Consider the following 18,149-nt stretch of genomic DNA (forward strand, 5'->3'; position numbering starts at 1 on the left):
CTTAGGTTATTTTATTTTTATTTTTTGAAACATTTTGTTTATTTCTTTGAAAGGGAGAGAGAGAGACAGAGCAGGAGCCAGATGAATGAGGGGCAGATGGGGAAGCAGACTCCCCGCAAAGCAAGAAGCCCAACACAGGGCTCGATCCCAGGCCCCTGAGCTCATGATGTGAGCTGAAGGCAGCTGCTTAGCCAACTGAGCCCCCCAGGCGCCCCTGACCTTGTCTCTTGTTATTTGCTAAGAAAACACAACCAGCAAGTTCCCCCAAAGTTCCCCCATTGTTTCCCCCCTCCTCCCACCGCAGAGATGGTCACTCTGGTGTCCCAGGACCCCACCATCTCCATTCCTGACAGTACACTTGCCTCTGTGTTCAGACATTGCTCCTTCAAGCATACCTTTTCTTTTCATTCTATGAAATAGAAAAAGAAAAGCATACCTTTTCTTTTCATTCATCTCTCCTTGTGTCAAACACCCAATGATAATGATTATTATTGCTTGTATTTACTGAGTACATTATTTTCATAACAACCCTATGACGTGCATTTTATTGTCCTGTTCTACACAGAAGGAAACCGAGACACAGAGGAATTAAGCAACCACACAGCTGCTAAGTGAGATAGCCAGAATTTGGACTCAGAAAGATGGAAACACCCATCAGCCTAGCAACTTTACTAGTCGAAACTTCTTCTCCTGAACCAAGATCATGTTTCCCTTGACCTTGCCTCTCCCCTAATCTGACCTTCACCTCTACCCTTCCACTGATTTCCAGACCCTTCAAACCAGCTCACAATCAGTACTGCCACTTTCTCATCTGCCCTGTGCTCCTCCCTCTTCCGCAAAGGGGCATCTCCACATCCACAGAAACGGCCCTTGCGCAGCTCAGCAGGGATAGCAGGACCGTCCATCCCACAGGACCCCAAAGGGGGTCTCTCCCTCCGAGTCCCGAGTTCCCTCTTGCTTCTGCTTCTTGCAAGATGCTTCCATGTCCTCCGTGCTGTAGGCTGGCAGACTCTTCTCTCTCACAGTGCATGCATTCTGCTGTTCTGGTAACACGTGAGCTCTCGGTGGACTAAAACGTGTTCTGCCTCTTAGTACTACACTGTGTGCCTGGTGCTCACACGTTTCTGATACCCAGTGACTGACTGGAACCGGCAGGTAATTGGAATCCTACAAGTCTTGGAAATAGGGTGGTGTGAGTTGCATGCTTTGACTCTTTAACTCTGCTTCTGCTTTCTGAGGCTACCACTCCTGGTTCATGAGAGTTTTCAAGCACAAAGCGTGAAAACCCAAAGCCATCAAAGGGACTCAAAAGCAGAAGAATCCTGATTTTTTTTTCCCCCATGACCCCAATGCCATTTTCCCTAAACATGAGTTCCAAGGGAAAAAGAAGGGTCTTTGATAGGCACCACAGGGTTTCATAAAAGCCATGTTGTCTTACCCCTTCCTGTCTTACCTGGGAACTTGCTCCGACTTGAGTAGATTAATCACGTTGTCAAAGGTGTGGTGAGGAAGAATGCAAGGGCAGGTCCTCAAGGTTCATTTCTCGTGGGAGCGAGGACGCACAGGGTGAATTCAGTACCAACAACTTGGCCAGATTGGTCTGCTCACTAAAGCTGCAAACACACTTCTCTGTGCTGCCGGGGGCCTGTCTCCTGGGCCGGCGTGTTGTGTAGATACCAGCCTGTCTAGAAATGGGCTCTAACCTGTGGGTTCTGGTCTTTACAGCTCCCGACGGCCCGCCTCAGGAGGTGCACCTGGAGCCCCTGTCATCTCAGAGCATCAGGGTCACCTGGAAGGTAAACTGAGCCAACCCTTGTATTCCTGCACGGTGTTTGCGGGGTGAGCACGTCACGTACATGCCGTGTGAGGATGCCAAGACAGTGACATTGTGTGAAACTTTGGTTTTGCCACGTTAGATTAAAAGCTCTTTTCTTGATGTCCAGTATATGTATCCACATTCTGAATACTTTTACAGCCAATTCCGTTTGCAGAGAGAGCGGGTTGGCATGTCTTGTTTTCATTCTTTGAATCTGATGGGGTCCCAAGAGCTGGCTGCTCCACAAGTAGGGGAAGACATGTGCTTGGCACACCTAGCTTTGGTCCAGGGGAAGCTTTTTCCTAAGTGCTTTTCCAAAGTGGCAGATCCGAGCATGGCAGATAGCCCACGGAACTGGCAGAAAAGACTGTCACCCTCACTGTGCCACCAGCGAACAATGTCCTCGAGAATGCCCTTCCCTTCCTCCTTAGCGTGGTGGCCTGTGGAGCCAGCTGCCATCCAAGGCAGTGGTGCCCACATGTGGCTGCAGATGTGGGCTGGCCACTGGTCAGCCGAGGGCTTGTGGCTGGTCACTGGGATAGACGCTTGAGCGACAGAGCAAACAAATACACAGGCAGCATGGTTACGCCCAGTACGGCCGCCATGTTTTTCACAGCATTGAAAAACTGTGAAAGGCGTTGGTGAAGGAAGCGTTGGTTACGTGTTGGAGCATGCTGGGCACAGGTCACTGCCCTAGGGATCTTGAAGTCACTCACCCAGCGGGGAAAGCTGTCTTGGGAATCACTCATCCCTGGATGGGCTCCTGCCGATGGTGACTGTGGACTCTACTTAGAATGTTCTTGTTGGGTCCCCACTTGTGTGGGCTGCACCGGCTCTTCCAGTTCTGAGGTCCCCTTCCTCCGCTGGCAATAAGACCCAGAAACTTGATGGCCTCACTCTATTCCTGTTCTTATAGAAAGTTGTCTCTCTTTCCCCGCATCCTCCCTCAGAGTGATGAAGTCCCAGAACCTAAGTCAGGTTCGGTGGGGTGAGGTTCGGAGCTGACGACTAAAGAAAGAATTCTTGAGACATCTTTGGTGCAAAATGGTGGTTTATTAAAGCACGGGGACAGGACCCGTGGGCAGGAAGAGCTGCTGCTGCCCCGGGTTGTGAGGGGTGGTTGGTTATATACACAGGAGTTGGGTAGGTGAGGACAAAGGGGTGTTCAGAAGGGCTATTGGGGCAAAGAATACTATCAGGATATTGAAGGCTTAGTTGCTATCAAGTAAGGACAATTGAGAGTCTCCTGGTGGAATGTTACATTCCTGCCATCAAGCATCCTTGTTAATGAGATTTAGGTTTAGAAGAAATTTAACTTTATTTACTTTTCCTTCTACCTCCGCCTCCTTCGGTTTTTATGGAGGGGAGGGTGACATTAGGGCTTGAGGAACTGAGTTCTGTGTCTTTGGAAATTGGGCTATTGATAAGGTAACTTCTTTGTTGTAATCTCAAGGACATTTGCAAACCAAGGGAGACTCCTCTCTTGTAGGATTGTGATCTCAGCAAGTTAACTATTTATCATTTTATGGCAGTCAGGGGTGCCTGAGGAATGCTACACCTATGGAGGGGAGCGGATGAAGGGGGGGGTGCAAGGCGCCAGCTCTTGCTTTGTCCTCAGCCAGCCTCCTGCTCCCTCATCAAGAGCAGAAGCCAACACCCAAGTGGGGTCCTCGAGGGGCTCACCCCTAAAACCATAAAGGCCTAGCGCATCACCCCTGTTGTTGGTGTTTTCCTTCTGGTGCCAGCCATTTTGTAAAGGGAGCTGCCTCTGTAACAAAAAACTCCTCGTTGTCAGGGTGGCCACCATCTTCAGTGCCGATGCCACAGCCCCTTTGTGCGAGCCCTTATACCCCAGCCGGTGGTTGGCTCCGGAGGACAGCAGGCCGGAGTGTTCGGCCAAACAGACAGCACAGGCCGAGCGCGTGGGAAGTGCTGGCATGTCTGTAAGCGTATCCGCCAGCTCGAGCATCACACAACAAACAGTGAAAGGCCCTCAGCGAGCCATAACCCTGGACCCGTCCTGGCCACTCTGCAGATGGAATGCTGACTCACTCTGCCTCAGTTAACGGCTCTGTGAGTCCTCATCCCTGGCTCTGCTCAGTCTCACACGTCGCCAGTGAGGAAGGCCAGCTACTCCTGTGGCCCCTCAAGATTTCTGGGTCCTGCCTGAGAAAGGTGTCTGTTCGCAGAACTCATGCACCTAAAAATGGAAACTTTCAAGACTTTCCAGACATGGTGTCTTTTCTGTCTCCAGAAGAGAAAGAAAGCTAAATTCAGTAAATCACTGTTAAAGTATTTCTTCTTAATGTCGTATGGAAAGAAAGCCCTGCTCCCACTAGACATGAGCCAGTGGCAATGCACAGTTCATGGAGCAGCGGTTTCTCTCGGAGCTGTGGGCGGGTATTGTGGGGCCTGTCAGCACGGACAGGTGTCTGGGAGACTTAGCAGACTGAACCAGGTAAGGACCCCCCGTTCTCTGGCTTGTCATTGCACATCGGCCTGATTACATCATGAGAGCGCATCCCTGGTTCAACTGGACTTTTATCTACAATCCAAAGTATATGTAAAGGACATTTTCCTGCATGAAATGTGCCTAGATTTTATGGTGTAAACACCAAAGACTTGCATTTTGTGTAAGGAAACTGACCAGAGAGGGAAAGACAGAAGGAAGTAAGGGGAGAAGGAAGCATCACATTAACCCAGAGAGGGAGTCGCGCCCCAGTGGACAGGACAACAACACTACGGTCAGGAGGCAGCGCGCTCGGCGCTCATTCAGGGTCGCGGGATGACAGACAGAAGTGAAAGTTGCACTCGGGAGAGAGGAGACAGAGGGAGAATGGTGCCATGGCTTTAGTGGGAAAACAGCCATTTTAGACTCTTGACCTCTGACGGGTCCCAGGCACTCTGGCAGCCTTGAATACTGGAGCTAGATCCTGGTTGTTTAATTATAGTATAAGCAGCCCTTCTGTGACATATCCCTCCCACTGAACCAAATAAACAGCACAACTTCCCCTTTTTATTTTAGCCATGTCTTTGACCACGGAAAAGGTCCAAGCTTTTAAAATTTCAAGCCTGGTGAAGGTTTCCCATGACCCACTGAATGTAGACCAAGACCCACTGGACTCAAGAGGCCATTCAGCATTGGCTGCAGGTGTCCCTCCCCACCTTGCCCCCATTCCAACAGGCCATCCACGTGCCCAGAGCTGGCTTCTCCCTCCTCCTTCGCTGTCACCGATGACACTGTTTCTCACACCCCCCACCCCATCCAGACCTGCATGACTCTGGAAGGAACTGTCTGAGCCCCCATGTGACCCTCACTCTTGGTGACAGCTCAGCGAGGCCCCGTCCCATAGGTTTTACCTTCCACATGCCTGGACCTCCTCTGTGGTTCAGAGAGCTGTTTAAGGTCAGGGAGGGCCTCGTTCACCTCTGGTCCCCAGTGGGTGGCACGCTTGCATGAATGAATGAGAGAGGGAACAAATGACTGGGTGAGGAATAAAGGAGTCCACAGCCCTAGTGTTCCAATCACAGCAGCCTCCCAAGCATTCCGCCTTTCAGGAACTGCCACAGAGAACACCCCCAGCTGGGAGGAGCTCCGAGCTCCAGCCTGTACTATCGTGGGGTCTAATTCACGCTGCCATGAAGTTCCCTGAGCCCCCCACAGTGGGTGCCCAAGACTGCCATCCCGCTCCGTGGAGCCCAGGGACCCACCACTTTGCCGATGGGCTTCTCCTGTAATTTACTGAAAAAATACATGACAGTAATGGTTCAAAAAATCCGTGATAAGTGTCAGAGGAAATGGCCCTCTGCACATCACATCAAATGTCAGCCTTCAGGAAGATGTCCAAGAACCCGTGCCCTATTAAATCGGGCTTTTAATAATTTTAAGTATTTGGAGTTAAATAAAAACCCTGATCAGTGCCTTGACAGGAACTCGAGAGATAGCATAAGTGGTTCCAAATAACTAAAAAGGAAGTAAATGATAATAAAGATTCATTTTCTAGCTCTTGTTCCTCCCCTTTGAAAAACAGAAGAGTTTGCATAAGCAAATGCAGTTTCTTGCCGTTTTTGCTGGGGTTATTCAGAATCAGAGAGAATATGGGCACATCTGGCTGGCTCAGTCAGTTCAGCACCTGACTCTTGATTTCAGCTCAGGTCACAGTCTCAGGGTCGCGGGGTCCGGCTCCACGGCGGACTTGGAGCTCAGCTTGGAGTCCGCTTGCCCCTTTCCCACAGCTCCACACCCCTCCTCTGAAACAAAGAAATAAATAAAATATTTAAAAAATCAGAAAGAGGGGCACCTGGGTGGCTCAGTGGGTTAAGCCTCTGCCTTTGGCTCAGGTCATGTTCTCGGGGTCCTGAATCGATCCCCGCATCGGGCTCTCTGCTCAGCAGGGAGCCTGCTCCCCGCACCCCCCGCCTGCCTCTCTGCCTACCTGTGATGTCTTTCTGTCAAATAAATAAAGTCTTTTTAAAAAGTCAGAATATTTAAAGCTACTGATTATTGATAATATATTTAATTAAGTACCTCAAAATCATAAACCTCACGGAGAATTTTTTGGCTTTTCAGAAAATCATGGTTCTAGTCTACCTCCCTAAGTGTCGAAATACTGACAGAATAAGTCTCTTTTGACAGTACCTGTCACCTTCTCTTCTGGTCAGTCTCAGAATCAACCAGTCCCATTTTATCGCAAATGAAGGGCAGTTTGATTGCCTGCTATCTGTATGTGTTCATAGCATAAAATCTTAAGTATCTGAAATATTTAATTCTTACAAGTATCTCAAAACATTTCTCCAGAGGATGCAATGTAAGGTAGAGATTTTTTTTTCCTCTTGATATAAATATTTTCTTTTGTTTTGAATGAGAAGTCTTTTCAGAGCCATATGCTATTCCAAAAATATGAATATTTCAATTGTTTAAATGTTACAGTACTAAAAATGGTTGTCCAGACTGACAACTCAGGACAACATCTTAGAATAATTTTGCCACTTTCTTGCCCCTCTGTATCCAACCCTTTGGCTGAATTTCATTTAGAATGAACAATGTTGCAGAAGAGATTACCTGATTTCCATAAAATTTGAACATCTCGTATTTAGGGATTTAATTAAATTTCAGTAATACTTTTAACTAAAACACCACATCTGCACAATCCCCAGTAATTCCAACTAATTGAGGCATCATTGCAATATGTTATGTTTCCCAGATGAGCTCTTACAATGGGAAAATGGCTTAGCTTGTCTTTTTAAAACAGAGCCGCCTGATTGCCAGTGACCTTCATCATAATGGTTTAATGAACTGCAGCCTCCACTTGACTCCGGCATCTAAATCCCTCTACCCAGGAAATGGCACGCCATGTTGGGAAAGGACTGTCTTCTAGAATGCGATTTCCTGGCTGGGGTCCCTGGGAAACCAGTCTTTCCAAGCACTTGCTGTTAGCCAGGCTTTGTGCTCAACTTTGCGTGCATTAGACCGTTAGATCTGTGCACTGGGTGTATCGGGCTTCATACAAACTCCTGACCTAGAAGGGATTTGCCCAAAATCTGAGGGCTTGGGACTGTCAGGTCGAGGACCCTCACCAACGTTTTCCAACTGGTTTCTAAGCAACTGATAAGCTAAGGTACACAGGGTGCCAAGATGGTGTCTTGTGCATAGTAAGTTTCTACAAATATTAGTTTCTTGTCCTGTTCCTTCCAACTTCATGTTATAAATTTTACTCAACCTTAATATTACAGAAAATAAGAAAAACGTAATTTCAACCCTCTTTCTTTCCAAATGTAAACTTAGCCTAGCATATGTGCAGTAGTAAGTCAACACCCCTTTTCCTAACATCCACTGACATTCAAACGGGTTGCCTTGAAATTAATTTTACTTCATTCCTTGACTCTCACTTTAATCCTCAGGGTATGAAAAATTACAAAATTTACATTTCTTCATCAATTTGTTCTAGAGTTGGATTTACAGCAGCTTTATTAAAAATCCCAATGACCAACATGCCTTACAAATATTTAAGGAACCGTCTGCCCTTCTCATATTAGCGAGTCAGCCTCTTCCCCCTCTAACAAGAGGAGGAAAATCCGAACTGAATTCAGAATCTTTCGGTTGTCTGCATACCCTGTGATACTTCTCTCTCAACTTCTCACAGCTGACTAGCTCTGTGAGGGTAGAGGGTGTGTTTTACTTTGTTTGTCCACTAGATCCCCAGTAGGAGTATATTTAAATATTTGTCAAATAATACATGAGACATTCCCATTGTATACATTCCTGTTAAAATATTTGTATCGATAGGGGCTACCTTTTCGTTTGGAAACCCTTGGACTATATGCACATCTTACTATTTGTGTGCATGTGTAAAATATACAAATCCCTTTAATAAAACCACTCATTGCTCATTTGCCTCACTTGGCATGTATTAGGCATCTCTCCCCATTGATCCCTTGGATTAGCCTTCCTGGTTTAGGCATGGGATTGGCCTTCCCCAGTGAGCCCAGTTCTCTGCTCCAGAGAAGAGCCTCAAGCCAAGCTGCCCAAGGGGTCCTGGCTGGCCTCCCAACCTAAGCAGGCAATTCTCCTAGTTCCCAACCCCCAGGTGTAGTGAAAAAAATGCTGGCCACATTTCCAAAGGCTGCTCAGCCGCCGGGAGCGTGGGTCCAGGTCTGACACCGGGCATGCTGGAGAGGTTGGCTCAGACTCAGTATAAGGAGGCCCATCCCAGTGTACCTCTTCAGCTAATTGGGCTTGGACTAAGAACTAGAACCAAGGCCATCTCCATTCATCAACTGGTAGTCCTTTCAGATGGTTTATTCTGAATGCTTCACACTGAGCCTGGATGACCCTGACAAGACAAGGCATCTGAGAGCAGGCACTTCCACTGTTCTCTTTCAGAGCTGTTACATTATAAACTGCTAGGGTACAGTGAGTCAGGGGGCAAGGACAGTATTTTTGCCTTGATAGAGAACCTATCGTCAAAGATGCAAATATGAGTAGTGCATAAGAATCACGAGGTCATAACTAAAAGAGCATTCTGGACATGAATTGATGACCAGTCATAGGTCTTCTTTGTCTGATACGTCAACATCACATTTTTTAAGTGAATTAGGTCCTAAAGTTGGGACATCCCACTAAAAATTGCTCATGGTTGAATAATATTGAAAATTACTGTCTATTAAGTACACTGTGCATAATTTTAGCTATGAAGTCTTACAGGGATTGAAGACTATGTACAAAAAACGTCACTGGACATAGAGTAGGATTAACATAAGTTAAATCCACCTACAATAAGTAAATTGCATATAATAAGAATATGATATGATGATATGATATGATATGATATAAAAAGTATTGGATTAGACTTCAGGAAAATTAGATATTACTCCCACTTCCATACCTAATAGCCTCAAGCAAGTTACTTTGTCTTTGCTGAAACTCACAACATTTACACTAGTTCCATCACTTGATAACAGGGAGGATGAAGGATGTGAGGGACTTGGGAACCTGAGGGACGGCCTGAAAGGACACACTTGGTTTTGGTGTCCTTCCTGGGTGCCGGCCCCTAGTGTTGGTGTCCTTCCTGGGTGCCGGCCCCTAGTGTTGGTGTCCTTCCTGGGTGCCGGCCCCTTAGTGTTGGTGTCCTCCCTGGGTGCCGGCCCCTAGTGTTGGTGTCCTCCCTGGGTGCCGGCCCCTAGTGTTGGTGTCCTTCCTGGGTGCCGGCCCCTAGTGTTGGTGTCCTTCCTGGGTGCCGGCCCCTAGTGTTGGTGTCCTTCCTGGGTGCCGGCCCCTAGTGTTGGTGTCCTTCCTGGGTGCCGGCCCCTAGTGTTGGTGTCCTTCCTGGGTGCCGGCCCCTAGTGTTGGTGTCCTTCCTGGATGCCGGCCCCCTAGTGGCTCTGGATAGCACAGCCTTTTCTACGGACAGTACATCCCAGTAAATGTCAATCTTTTGAAATTTGCCTGAATAAATAAATAAATAAACAAACAAACAAACAAACTTATCTTAAATGACCTAATAATTGCTGGATAGGTAATGATTTTAAGAAAAATATTCACAAGACCGTCTCGGGTATAGTTTTACTGGTTCTCATAAAACACTGACTCTACTTTTAACAGAATAAATCAGAATTCAAGTTACAGTGAATATGGAACTAAGTATTATAAATGCGCTGATTGGTACCCATCAAGCGAGTGAGTAAATGAATATACATTGTTTTGTGTGCCTCGTTTTCCTAGAGAGCACTCATTAAGCCATGTTGCTAATAACACATTTCTCATCAGAAAAATCAAATAATTTTTTTTTATAAACATGTATTTTTATCCCCAGGGGTACAGGTCTGTGAATCAGCACTCACCAAAGCACATACCCTCCCCAATGTCCATAACCCCACCCCCCCTTCTCCCAACCCCCCTCCCCCCAGCAACCCTCAGTTTGTTTTGTAAGATTAAGAGTCACTTGTGGTTTGTCTCCCTCCCAATCCCATCTTGTTTCATTGATTCTTCTCCTACCCACTTAAGCCCCCATGTTGCATCACCACTTCCTCATATCAGGGAGATCATATGATAGTTGTCTTTCTCTGCTTGGCTTATTTCGCTAAGCATGATACACTCTAGTTCCATCCATGTTGTCGCAAATGGCAAGATTTCATTTCTTTTGATGGTTGCATAGTATTCCATTGTGTATATATACCACATCTTAGGAGGCAGGAGACAAACCATGAGATACTGTGGACTCTGAGAAATAAACTGAGGGTTTTGGACAGGAGTCGGGTAGGAGGTTGGGTGAGCCTGGTGGTGGGTATTAAGGAGGGCACGTATTGCATGGAGCACGGGGTGTGGTGCATAAACAATGAATCTTGGAACACTGAAAAAATAAAATTAAGTTAAAAAAAAAAGTACTTTGTTAAAAAAAAAGTGTTCGGTAAAAGTTTTTGTTACAACTGCATCAACTTTGTGGAAATTCAATTTCTCATGGTACTTAACTTTTCCCTGCTGTCCTTAGTAGGAAAAAAAAAAATGTGTAAGAGCAGTAGGAATAGCTTCTTAAATATTTTGCTTTCACCCAGAATTCAGTGTTGTTAATGTTGCATGGATAGCAGCCAATTTCTAATCCACAAAGTTGATGCAGTGGTGACAAAAACTTTTACTGAACACATTTTTTTATTTTTTTATTTTTTTATTTTTAAAACGAAACACATATGTCAAGGTACAGCTACTGGGGAAAGCAGAATGCTGCTTTGACTGTCAAAAGAATGGCCTGGACACTCATCCTACTTAGAATAAGGATGCAGAGTTTTAAGTTTTGAGCAATATCTGTTTTTCTAGGACTAGGATTTTATGTTAAATAATGATACTTCTGGATTAGAAGCAGCCAATGTAATTGGCAGCCAAATAAATAAAGAGAAGATTCAAAAAGAAAAAAAGAAAAATCAAATAAAGTAGATATTTAGTAAATGAACACAGATGTTAGGAGGAAAAATCAAAGGAATAATCGAAAGCATGCACAACCAAGAATTCAGATGACACCTGTTATGTCATGGACATGTCTCCTAAGGCAAATGAAGAAATCTGATGTTCCTTCCATGATTTAAAACCAGGCTGGACAAAGTTCCCTGTGGTCTATTTCAGGAAGAACTCTGGCCAGGACAGCTGTGAGCCAGTGGTTGCAGGAGACTCCCCTGCATCTAGTCTCCACATTCCATTTTCATGGTAACACGAAACAGAACAGGAAAACACACGTATGCTTTCAGATTCATTTCGCCAGTACAAGTACATTTAACCTAATGCACTAAGATGTACCCAACTAACTGTATCTCAAGGCAATATTTTAAAAGACACCTCCTCTTTGTATTAAAATCTTTGAGAACTAGTTTTACGGTCTTGTAACTCTTGTGATAGATTCCTCCCATTAGCACATTCTTTTGAAAATTTTAACGTGAGATGTAAAAACTGCTATATGCTTTGAGTAATCATAGAAATACAGGAAATGAAATACATGAAATAATATATCTTTTAAAGATATATTATCATTTCTGTTTTTTTTTTTCTGGAAGTTACAATCTAAAGTTGGAAATAAGCCCTGTTTTTATCTAAACAGAAGAATTCAGGTGTATTCTGATTGACTTGTGGAGGTCAGAATTCCCAAAAAGTAAGGGATGAGCCAGAGAATGGGCAGTGTCACTCCTGGAGGCTCTGTACAGGACCTGGGGCTGTCTCTGCATTTGGGCACATGTCAGGTGCATCCCCCATCTGGGAACCAGAGTGGCCCCTGGGGGAATCCCACACCCAGGATAGCATGTTCCTGACAGGAGAGATGATCCTACTGAACACTTTCTCCATGCTCTTCTCCTCCATTAGCCATTTAAGAGTGCTCATGCCTGAAATTCCTTCAGTTGAGGTTAATGCTTCTCATCACCCAAGCACAGATAAGAGACAAAGGTAGGTAGTTCTATGGAAGCAATGCCCCTCTATGTTTCAATCATGACATAAAGTATCCATGGTAGATATTAAATCCATGACCAAAAGTCTGCTGTTGAAGCAGACATTGCTGGTCTTCTTCTGACAGAACATGGGTTAGGACTTCTCCATCCCAGCAAGGAAGGGGACTGACTCCATCAAGCCCTCACCCTAAGCCTTGGCCTCTCTCCAACCTTCCTCTCATGAAGGTGCCTCTCCTCCCATCCTCACCCACCTCCAATCCCAGCCCACCCCGTGAATTCTACCCCCCAACCTGCACGCTGATTCAGTCCACACACTGAGTCCCCCAGGGGTCTGCAAACTTTCTGTCATGAGCCAGAGAGCAAAGATCTCCAGCCTTGTGAGCTCCAGAGTCTCTGTCTTAACTCCTAGCTCTACTGACTATAGCACAGAGGCAGACAGCCAGTAAAACTTACTCAGGCAACTGACATTTGAAGTGCATGTAATCTTCATGTGTCACGAAATACTCTTCCTCCTTCGAATTCTGCAGACATATCAATACATAAAAAGTATATGCGTTCTTAGCTAAGGGCCATATAGAAGAACAGCCAAATATGGCCACAGGACCATAGTTTGTCAGCCAGGCCATACTGAACACAACTACACCTGGGAGACAGACATGGGCCGCTGGAATATGTCACGAATAGCTTCCTGTTACGTGGCTCTCCCAGCAGAGAGCTGAAGGACCAGCGAACTCTTCCCAGGAGTGAAGTCAGAGCCTTCCTTCCATTCAGCATCTCCTTCTGAACTGCGGATCTTCTGTGGTCCTTTTGGACAGAACTTACTCAAGCAGAAGTTAAAAAGACTAGGACAGTAGTAATTCTTCCTATGGTTGAAGCAGGCCATTCCTTTACAAAGACTCTGATATCTTTGAAAATATTGGCTTTTCTCTTGTTGAGCAGATCTGGATCAAGTGGGACCCCCGGATCTCCACAGCCACCCAGCCATTCTCAGGGGCTCCCACTACCTACAGGGGATCTACTTCAGGTTGGGTCCCTCTGGAGGAGCCAAGCTTTTTGAGATAACTCAGCTGTTGCTGAATAGTTGGGGTCCCAGTCATGTGCTCACAGACTGGTACACACTCCCTCCTGGCATCCAACCCCAAACCCCTTATCCTCTGCATCTCCGCTGCCTGTGCAAAGTCTAGATGCACAGGTGAGATCTGTCTCTCAAAGCCTCAGAGTCTCTAGGTGTGCACTCTTTCCTGGCTGGGCCCTGGCCTCGCCTCTTGGTGGCCCATGGACCTGTCTCCTGCAGCCCCTTCCCATGTCTCTCTGCTTTTTTCCCCGGTTTGAACCTGGACAGATTTCCGCTCTGTCATTCTCTTCAACGGACTCCACTCCCAGACTCTGGGACACCCATCACCCTCTGGCCAACTCTGTTTCCCAGAAACATTGGGACATCTAGAGGCCCTGACATTCAATGTGGGATATTCTGGAGACCAGCTCTCAGAGCCAACACCAGTTGGGGTCTGCGGATGTGCTATGCTTTCCTTTGTTAGTTCTCCGGCAGAAACCCCTGGATAAGCCATTAAATCTGGTGAGAAATGCTGTGTATGGTTACCAGAAAGTGTGCTGTGCAGACAACAGTGCGATTCAGAAAAAGGAGGGGACCCAGCAAGAGCAGCTCTTCAACATGTTTATGGGTTGGATGAAGGAATGAATGAGTGGGTGAACGAAACGAGAACCGCCCCACACTTGAGAAACTAATGAAGTCCTGTGATGCAACAGTTAACCTCAATTTCATCCCGCAAAACTGTAAGAGCCTGTTTCTAAAATTCTGCATGTGTTTCCCAAGCCCGAGCGCACACTTGGCCGCCGCCTCCACCCCAGCTGCCAGACCTGACGAGGACTCAGTGACGATTCAGCTTCAAGTCAAAGTTCTTGGCTTCTCAATACTGTGCCTCCTTCATCGTTGTGTCACTCATCCTAAATTTCTCAGACCTGCGCGGAGTAGCTCCTGCCATCTCTACTGGCACAGTCAGCACAGAACCCTTCCGAAGGGTCACTCGGAGCTGTTCCTCCCAGGGCCAGCCCTGGTTACTCTCCCGGGTGCAGAGGGGCAGGCTGGTTGCATTCCTACAAGGCTGTCCCTCTTCAGCACTGGTCGGTCTTCCTAGAGGCTCAGATGATATGCGCCTTCTCTGGGAATCTGGGAGTCTTTCTGCCACAATGGGGAAAGGCACCTCTCCCCCTTTCCCTTCCGTGATACCCATGCCATCCCTCGGCACTGCAAGCACATACACTGCTCTCGTCATGGGCTCCCTTGCCGGTCTCCCCTTGTGCAGGATGGGCCCCAGTTCCTACCGCTCCAGCGAATGCATCCACTCACCGCGCAAGCTTACCGAGTAGCTTCTATTGATGCTGGGGGACAGGGGCGGGGACTGGAAGGAGGACATGACGGCAAGAAAGACAGTCCACTGCCCCCGGAAGAAAAGGGAAATGAGGACAAGTTACATTTCAAGTGAATTTGGAAGATCCTAAAAGGAGAACGTTCAATTCATTTTTCACCTGAGTTCCTCAACATGCCCCAGTAGCACGGTGTTCTTGGAATGCAGAAATCTGCAGCAGAGGCTTTCGCGCTCCAGTTGGTCGGCCGGTGAACCCTAGCATTGAGCCGAGTCCGCTCACCTGCGCTGGGAAGGGAAAGGGACACGTGCAGGACAGGACCTGGCTGGTGGCTTTCTAGAAAAGAGAGGCCTGCTCTAATCGCCCACACCCTTGATGATGCTGTGAGCATTCGCACATCCTATGCTCGCTAGCTTTTCAAAGACCTCTGTATCTGCCGCAGGCAGCTCCCAGGCTCCTCTGGACGGACACATAAAATGCAGACGCTTGCAAACCACAGATACACTGACACCGTGCTACTGTTGTCATGGAGATGGACAGAGACAGTTTCTTAAGGAAGTGGGGGTTGGTGGGGGGGGGGGACCGGAGGCTGGAGTAAGGACACTTGGAAGGATGAAAGAAAAAGCTGTTTAGGGGGGACTACAGGAGGAGAAAAATTGCAGGGCTAGAAAGGGGAGAGAGTTCCCCAGATGGCAGATAAAGAACCCAGGCTCGTCACCTGCTCCTAAGGTAAATGAAAGGAAGAGTAGTAGTCAACACGGAGAAATAATTAACCCCATATGAGAAGCACAACCATGAAGAGAGAAGGGCTCCTTCCAGAACGGTGGCACACTCACCGTGGCTGGGGGAAGGGAGAAACAGGACACGTGTCAGTCAGAGCCGTCTGTAAATAATGCCATCGTCGGTCGCCTTCTGCAATATGCAGTGAGCCCTAGACGTCTCTTCTTTTTTTCCTTTTTCCTTTTAATTTTTCCATTCACTAACTGTCCAGAGTCCTCCTTTAATACATAGCAAGAGGACGGGTTGCCAGGTGAGATTTGCTATGAATCTGTGGGTCTGCCGTAAATTATTCTTGATCTAAAAACATGTCACCCATGAGATGGCCCAACAAGTGAACGAACTCCAGGATCCCTGCTTTAATAAGGAAAAGAAAAAGGATGACTTTGTGCAAACAAGTTGGCTCCTCAGATGCTCATTTCCTCCCTTGATGGGTCTGGGAAGGGAAGCTGGACCCCCCTCATCCTGATGCATGAGCCGCCATGCTGAGAGACCGCAGGGAAGCCGGCTTTCAACCTGGATCCAACTGCACGGTGGTCCTGAGCGACCCTTCTCTACTGGCTCGTCCAGGCCTCTGACAGACAGCTTCATCATGGACCTGGAGTCCAAGCATCTCTTCTGTCTTCAAACCAACCTCGTTGGTCCTGTACCTAGTCCGGTTACACACCTGCAATGACGTCATCCCTGACCATCAAGAGATGTCTTTGCGCCTCCCATGTGCTCGAAACCATTCTCTCCTGCGTCGACAGTAACATTGCCCGAGAATGTCCGCTCTGCTGAAGCCCTGTTTTGGACAAGGGAGTGGATGAGATTTCAAACATGTTTGTGAGAATCCTTAGGCACTTGGAGCTTACAGTCAAGTGCTCGGAAACCTGACATTCGATATGGAACAGAGGCCACGGGAGGGGATGAAATTGATCAGTTCTTGCGGAGCTGAAGGCGAATCGGTGCATGTGGGTGGAGGCCAGAGGAGAGAGAACCCCTTGGACGGAGGCAGTTGAAGGAAGCAGGTGAGCCGGAAGTTGAGCCGGCTTTGGAGAATGAGTTGGGCTTTGATAGAGGAGGAAGAAGAGTGGTTTCTGATGAGGGTTTTCGTGAGATGGGAAAACCCAAGAGAGTTGGAATTCCCATGCTTGTTCCAACAACTAGAGAGAATCCTAGGTCACCAGGTAACATCCAGGGGGCATTGGCCTGGAAAGACTACAACCAGGTTTGAATCTCACTGCGGGTACTGCTGAGATCTGGGGAGAAAGGGACATGATCAAAGTGGTATCTGGGGAAATTTTCCTTTTCCAGTATCTGCAACACAGATTCAAAGTATGTTCAAGGTCTCTACCTGATTTCCTCTTTCTCTTTTCTTCCTAAACCACCATTAATTTCATTCATTTAGTTTCATGAAACAAATAATTATTTTTGACCCATTTTGTCAATCACAATTTGATGCTATTTAATGGCCAGAGAATTATATTCTAAAACTGCCTTCCCCATCAGGGTTTCTCCCTTACATACACCTACCTTTATCCCAGGTAAACACATGCTCCAATGCATGGATGTTTAAAACATCATCCAAAGATATTTTTATTTTTTTAAGTTTTTTTAAAATTTATTCATGTGAGAGAGGGAAGGAGAGAAAGCACGAGCAGAGGGGAGGGTCAGAGGGAGAGGGCGAAACAGGCTCCCCACTGAGCAGAGAGCCCGATGTGGAGCTCGATTCCAGGACCTTGGGATCATGAGCTAAGCTGAAGGCAGAGGCTCAACCGGCTGAGCCACCCAGGTGCCACCCAAAACATATTTTAAAGTAAAGAATATTATACATTAATTTGTCTTGGGATGACATGAAGCCCGTTGCCAGACTGTTCCACATGCCCTGCCCCCACCAGCTTATTGTCCATTCAACTCAGAAAGTCTCAGGGTCACTTTCAGTAAACCTTGGAACTTGCCCCACAGTCCCTACAATTTCCTAGACTGAACGGACAGGATCCCTCTGTTTGTGGACCTTTAAAAAGAGATCTGAGTTTTCAATATGTTCTCAAGGACTTCTTTAATGTAAATATACCCCAAGGGGAAATCGGGCCATCCAGCCTACAAAGTAATAATAAAACATAAACTTTGCCTGCCATAGTTAGAATTTTGGCTTTTATTTATGAAAACAGCACTTTCTCTTCATGTGATTTGTTAAATGTTTCTTTGATTCAAAATGTCTATCACATGGTACCTGGGTGGCTCAGTGGGTTAAGCGTCTGCATTTAGCTCAGGTCATGACCTCAGGGTCCTGGGATCAGCCCCACATTGGGCTCCTTGCTCAGTGGGGATCCTGGTTCCCCCTCTCCCTCTGCCCCTCCCCATTGCTCATGTTCTTTCTCTCAAATAAATAAAATCTTTTAAAAATGCCATCATAAGTTAGGCTAGTTAGAACATACTTTCATCTACAGGAGGGGGAAAATAAAAAAAACTCCTCCACCTGTGCAACCATATCCTAAACCCAAGAAACTGAAAGTCAATAAGCCGATCCCCTTGCTTCGGAACATGTAGCTACATTGTTTGCCTCTCTAGTAAACATTTTCTGATGGGCATTTGTCTCTACTCTCTTCACTTGCTTCTTGACCTGATGCCATAACCACCATACTGTGATCCCGACTTCGTATCTGAGGAGGTCCTAAGCCTACACAGGGAACCAGTTGAAAAATAAGAATATTTAATGGGCATAAACCAATCTTTAAATATATGTATCATTTATATTTGTTTC

At 46.7% G+C, this 18,149-nt stretch overlaps 1 protein-coding gene across 1 annotated transcript in view; it reads left to right on the forward strand.

The window, feature by feature from the left end:
• DSCAM (DS cell adhesion molecule) overlaps positions 1-18,149 on the forward strand; it is a 765,964-nt gene that overhangs the window by 643,292 nt on the left and 104,523 nt on the right. Inside the window, exon 18 of the mRNA XM_045084552.1 lies at positions 1,726-1,796. Within this exon, the coding sequence (XP_044940487.1) occupies positions 1,726-1,796 (71 nt within the window). The remainder of the gene's footprint in view (positions 1-1,725; positions 1,797-18,149) is intronic.

This window comes from Mustela putorius, unplaced genomic scaffold (assembly GCF_011764305.1).
Source record: "Mustela putorius furo isolate JIRA1106 unplaced genomic scaffold, ASM1176430v1.1 tig00000765_pilon_pilon_pilon, whole genome shotgun sequence".
Taxonomy (NCBI): domain Eukaryota; kingdom Metazoa; phylum Chordata; class Mammalia; order Carnivora; family Mustelidae; genus Mustela; species Mustela putorius.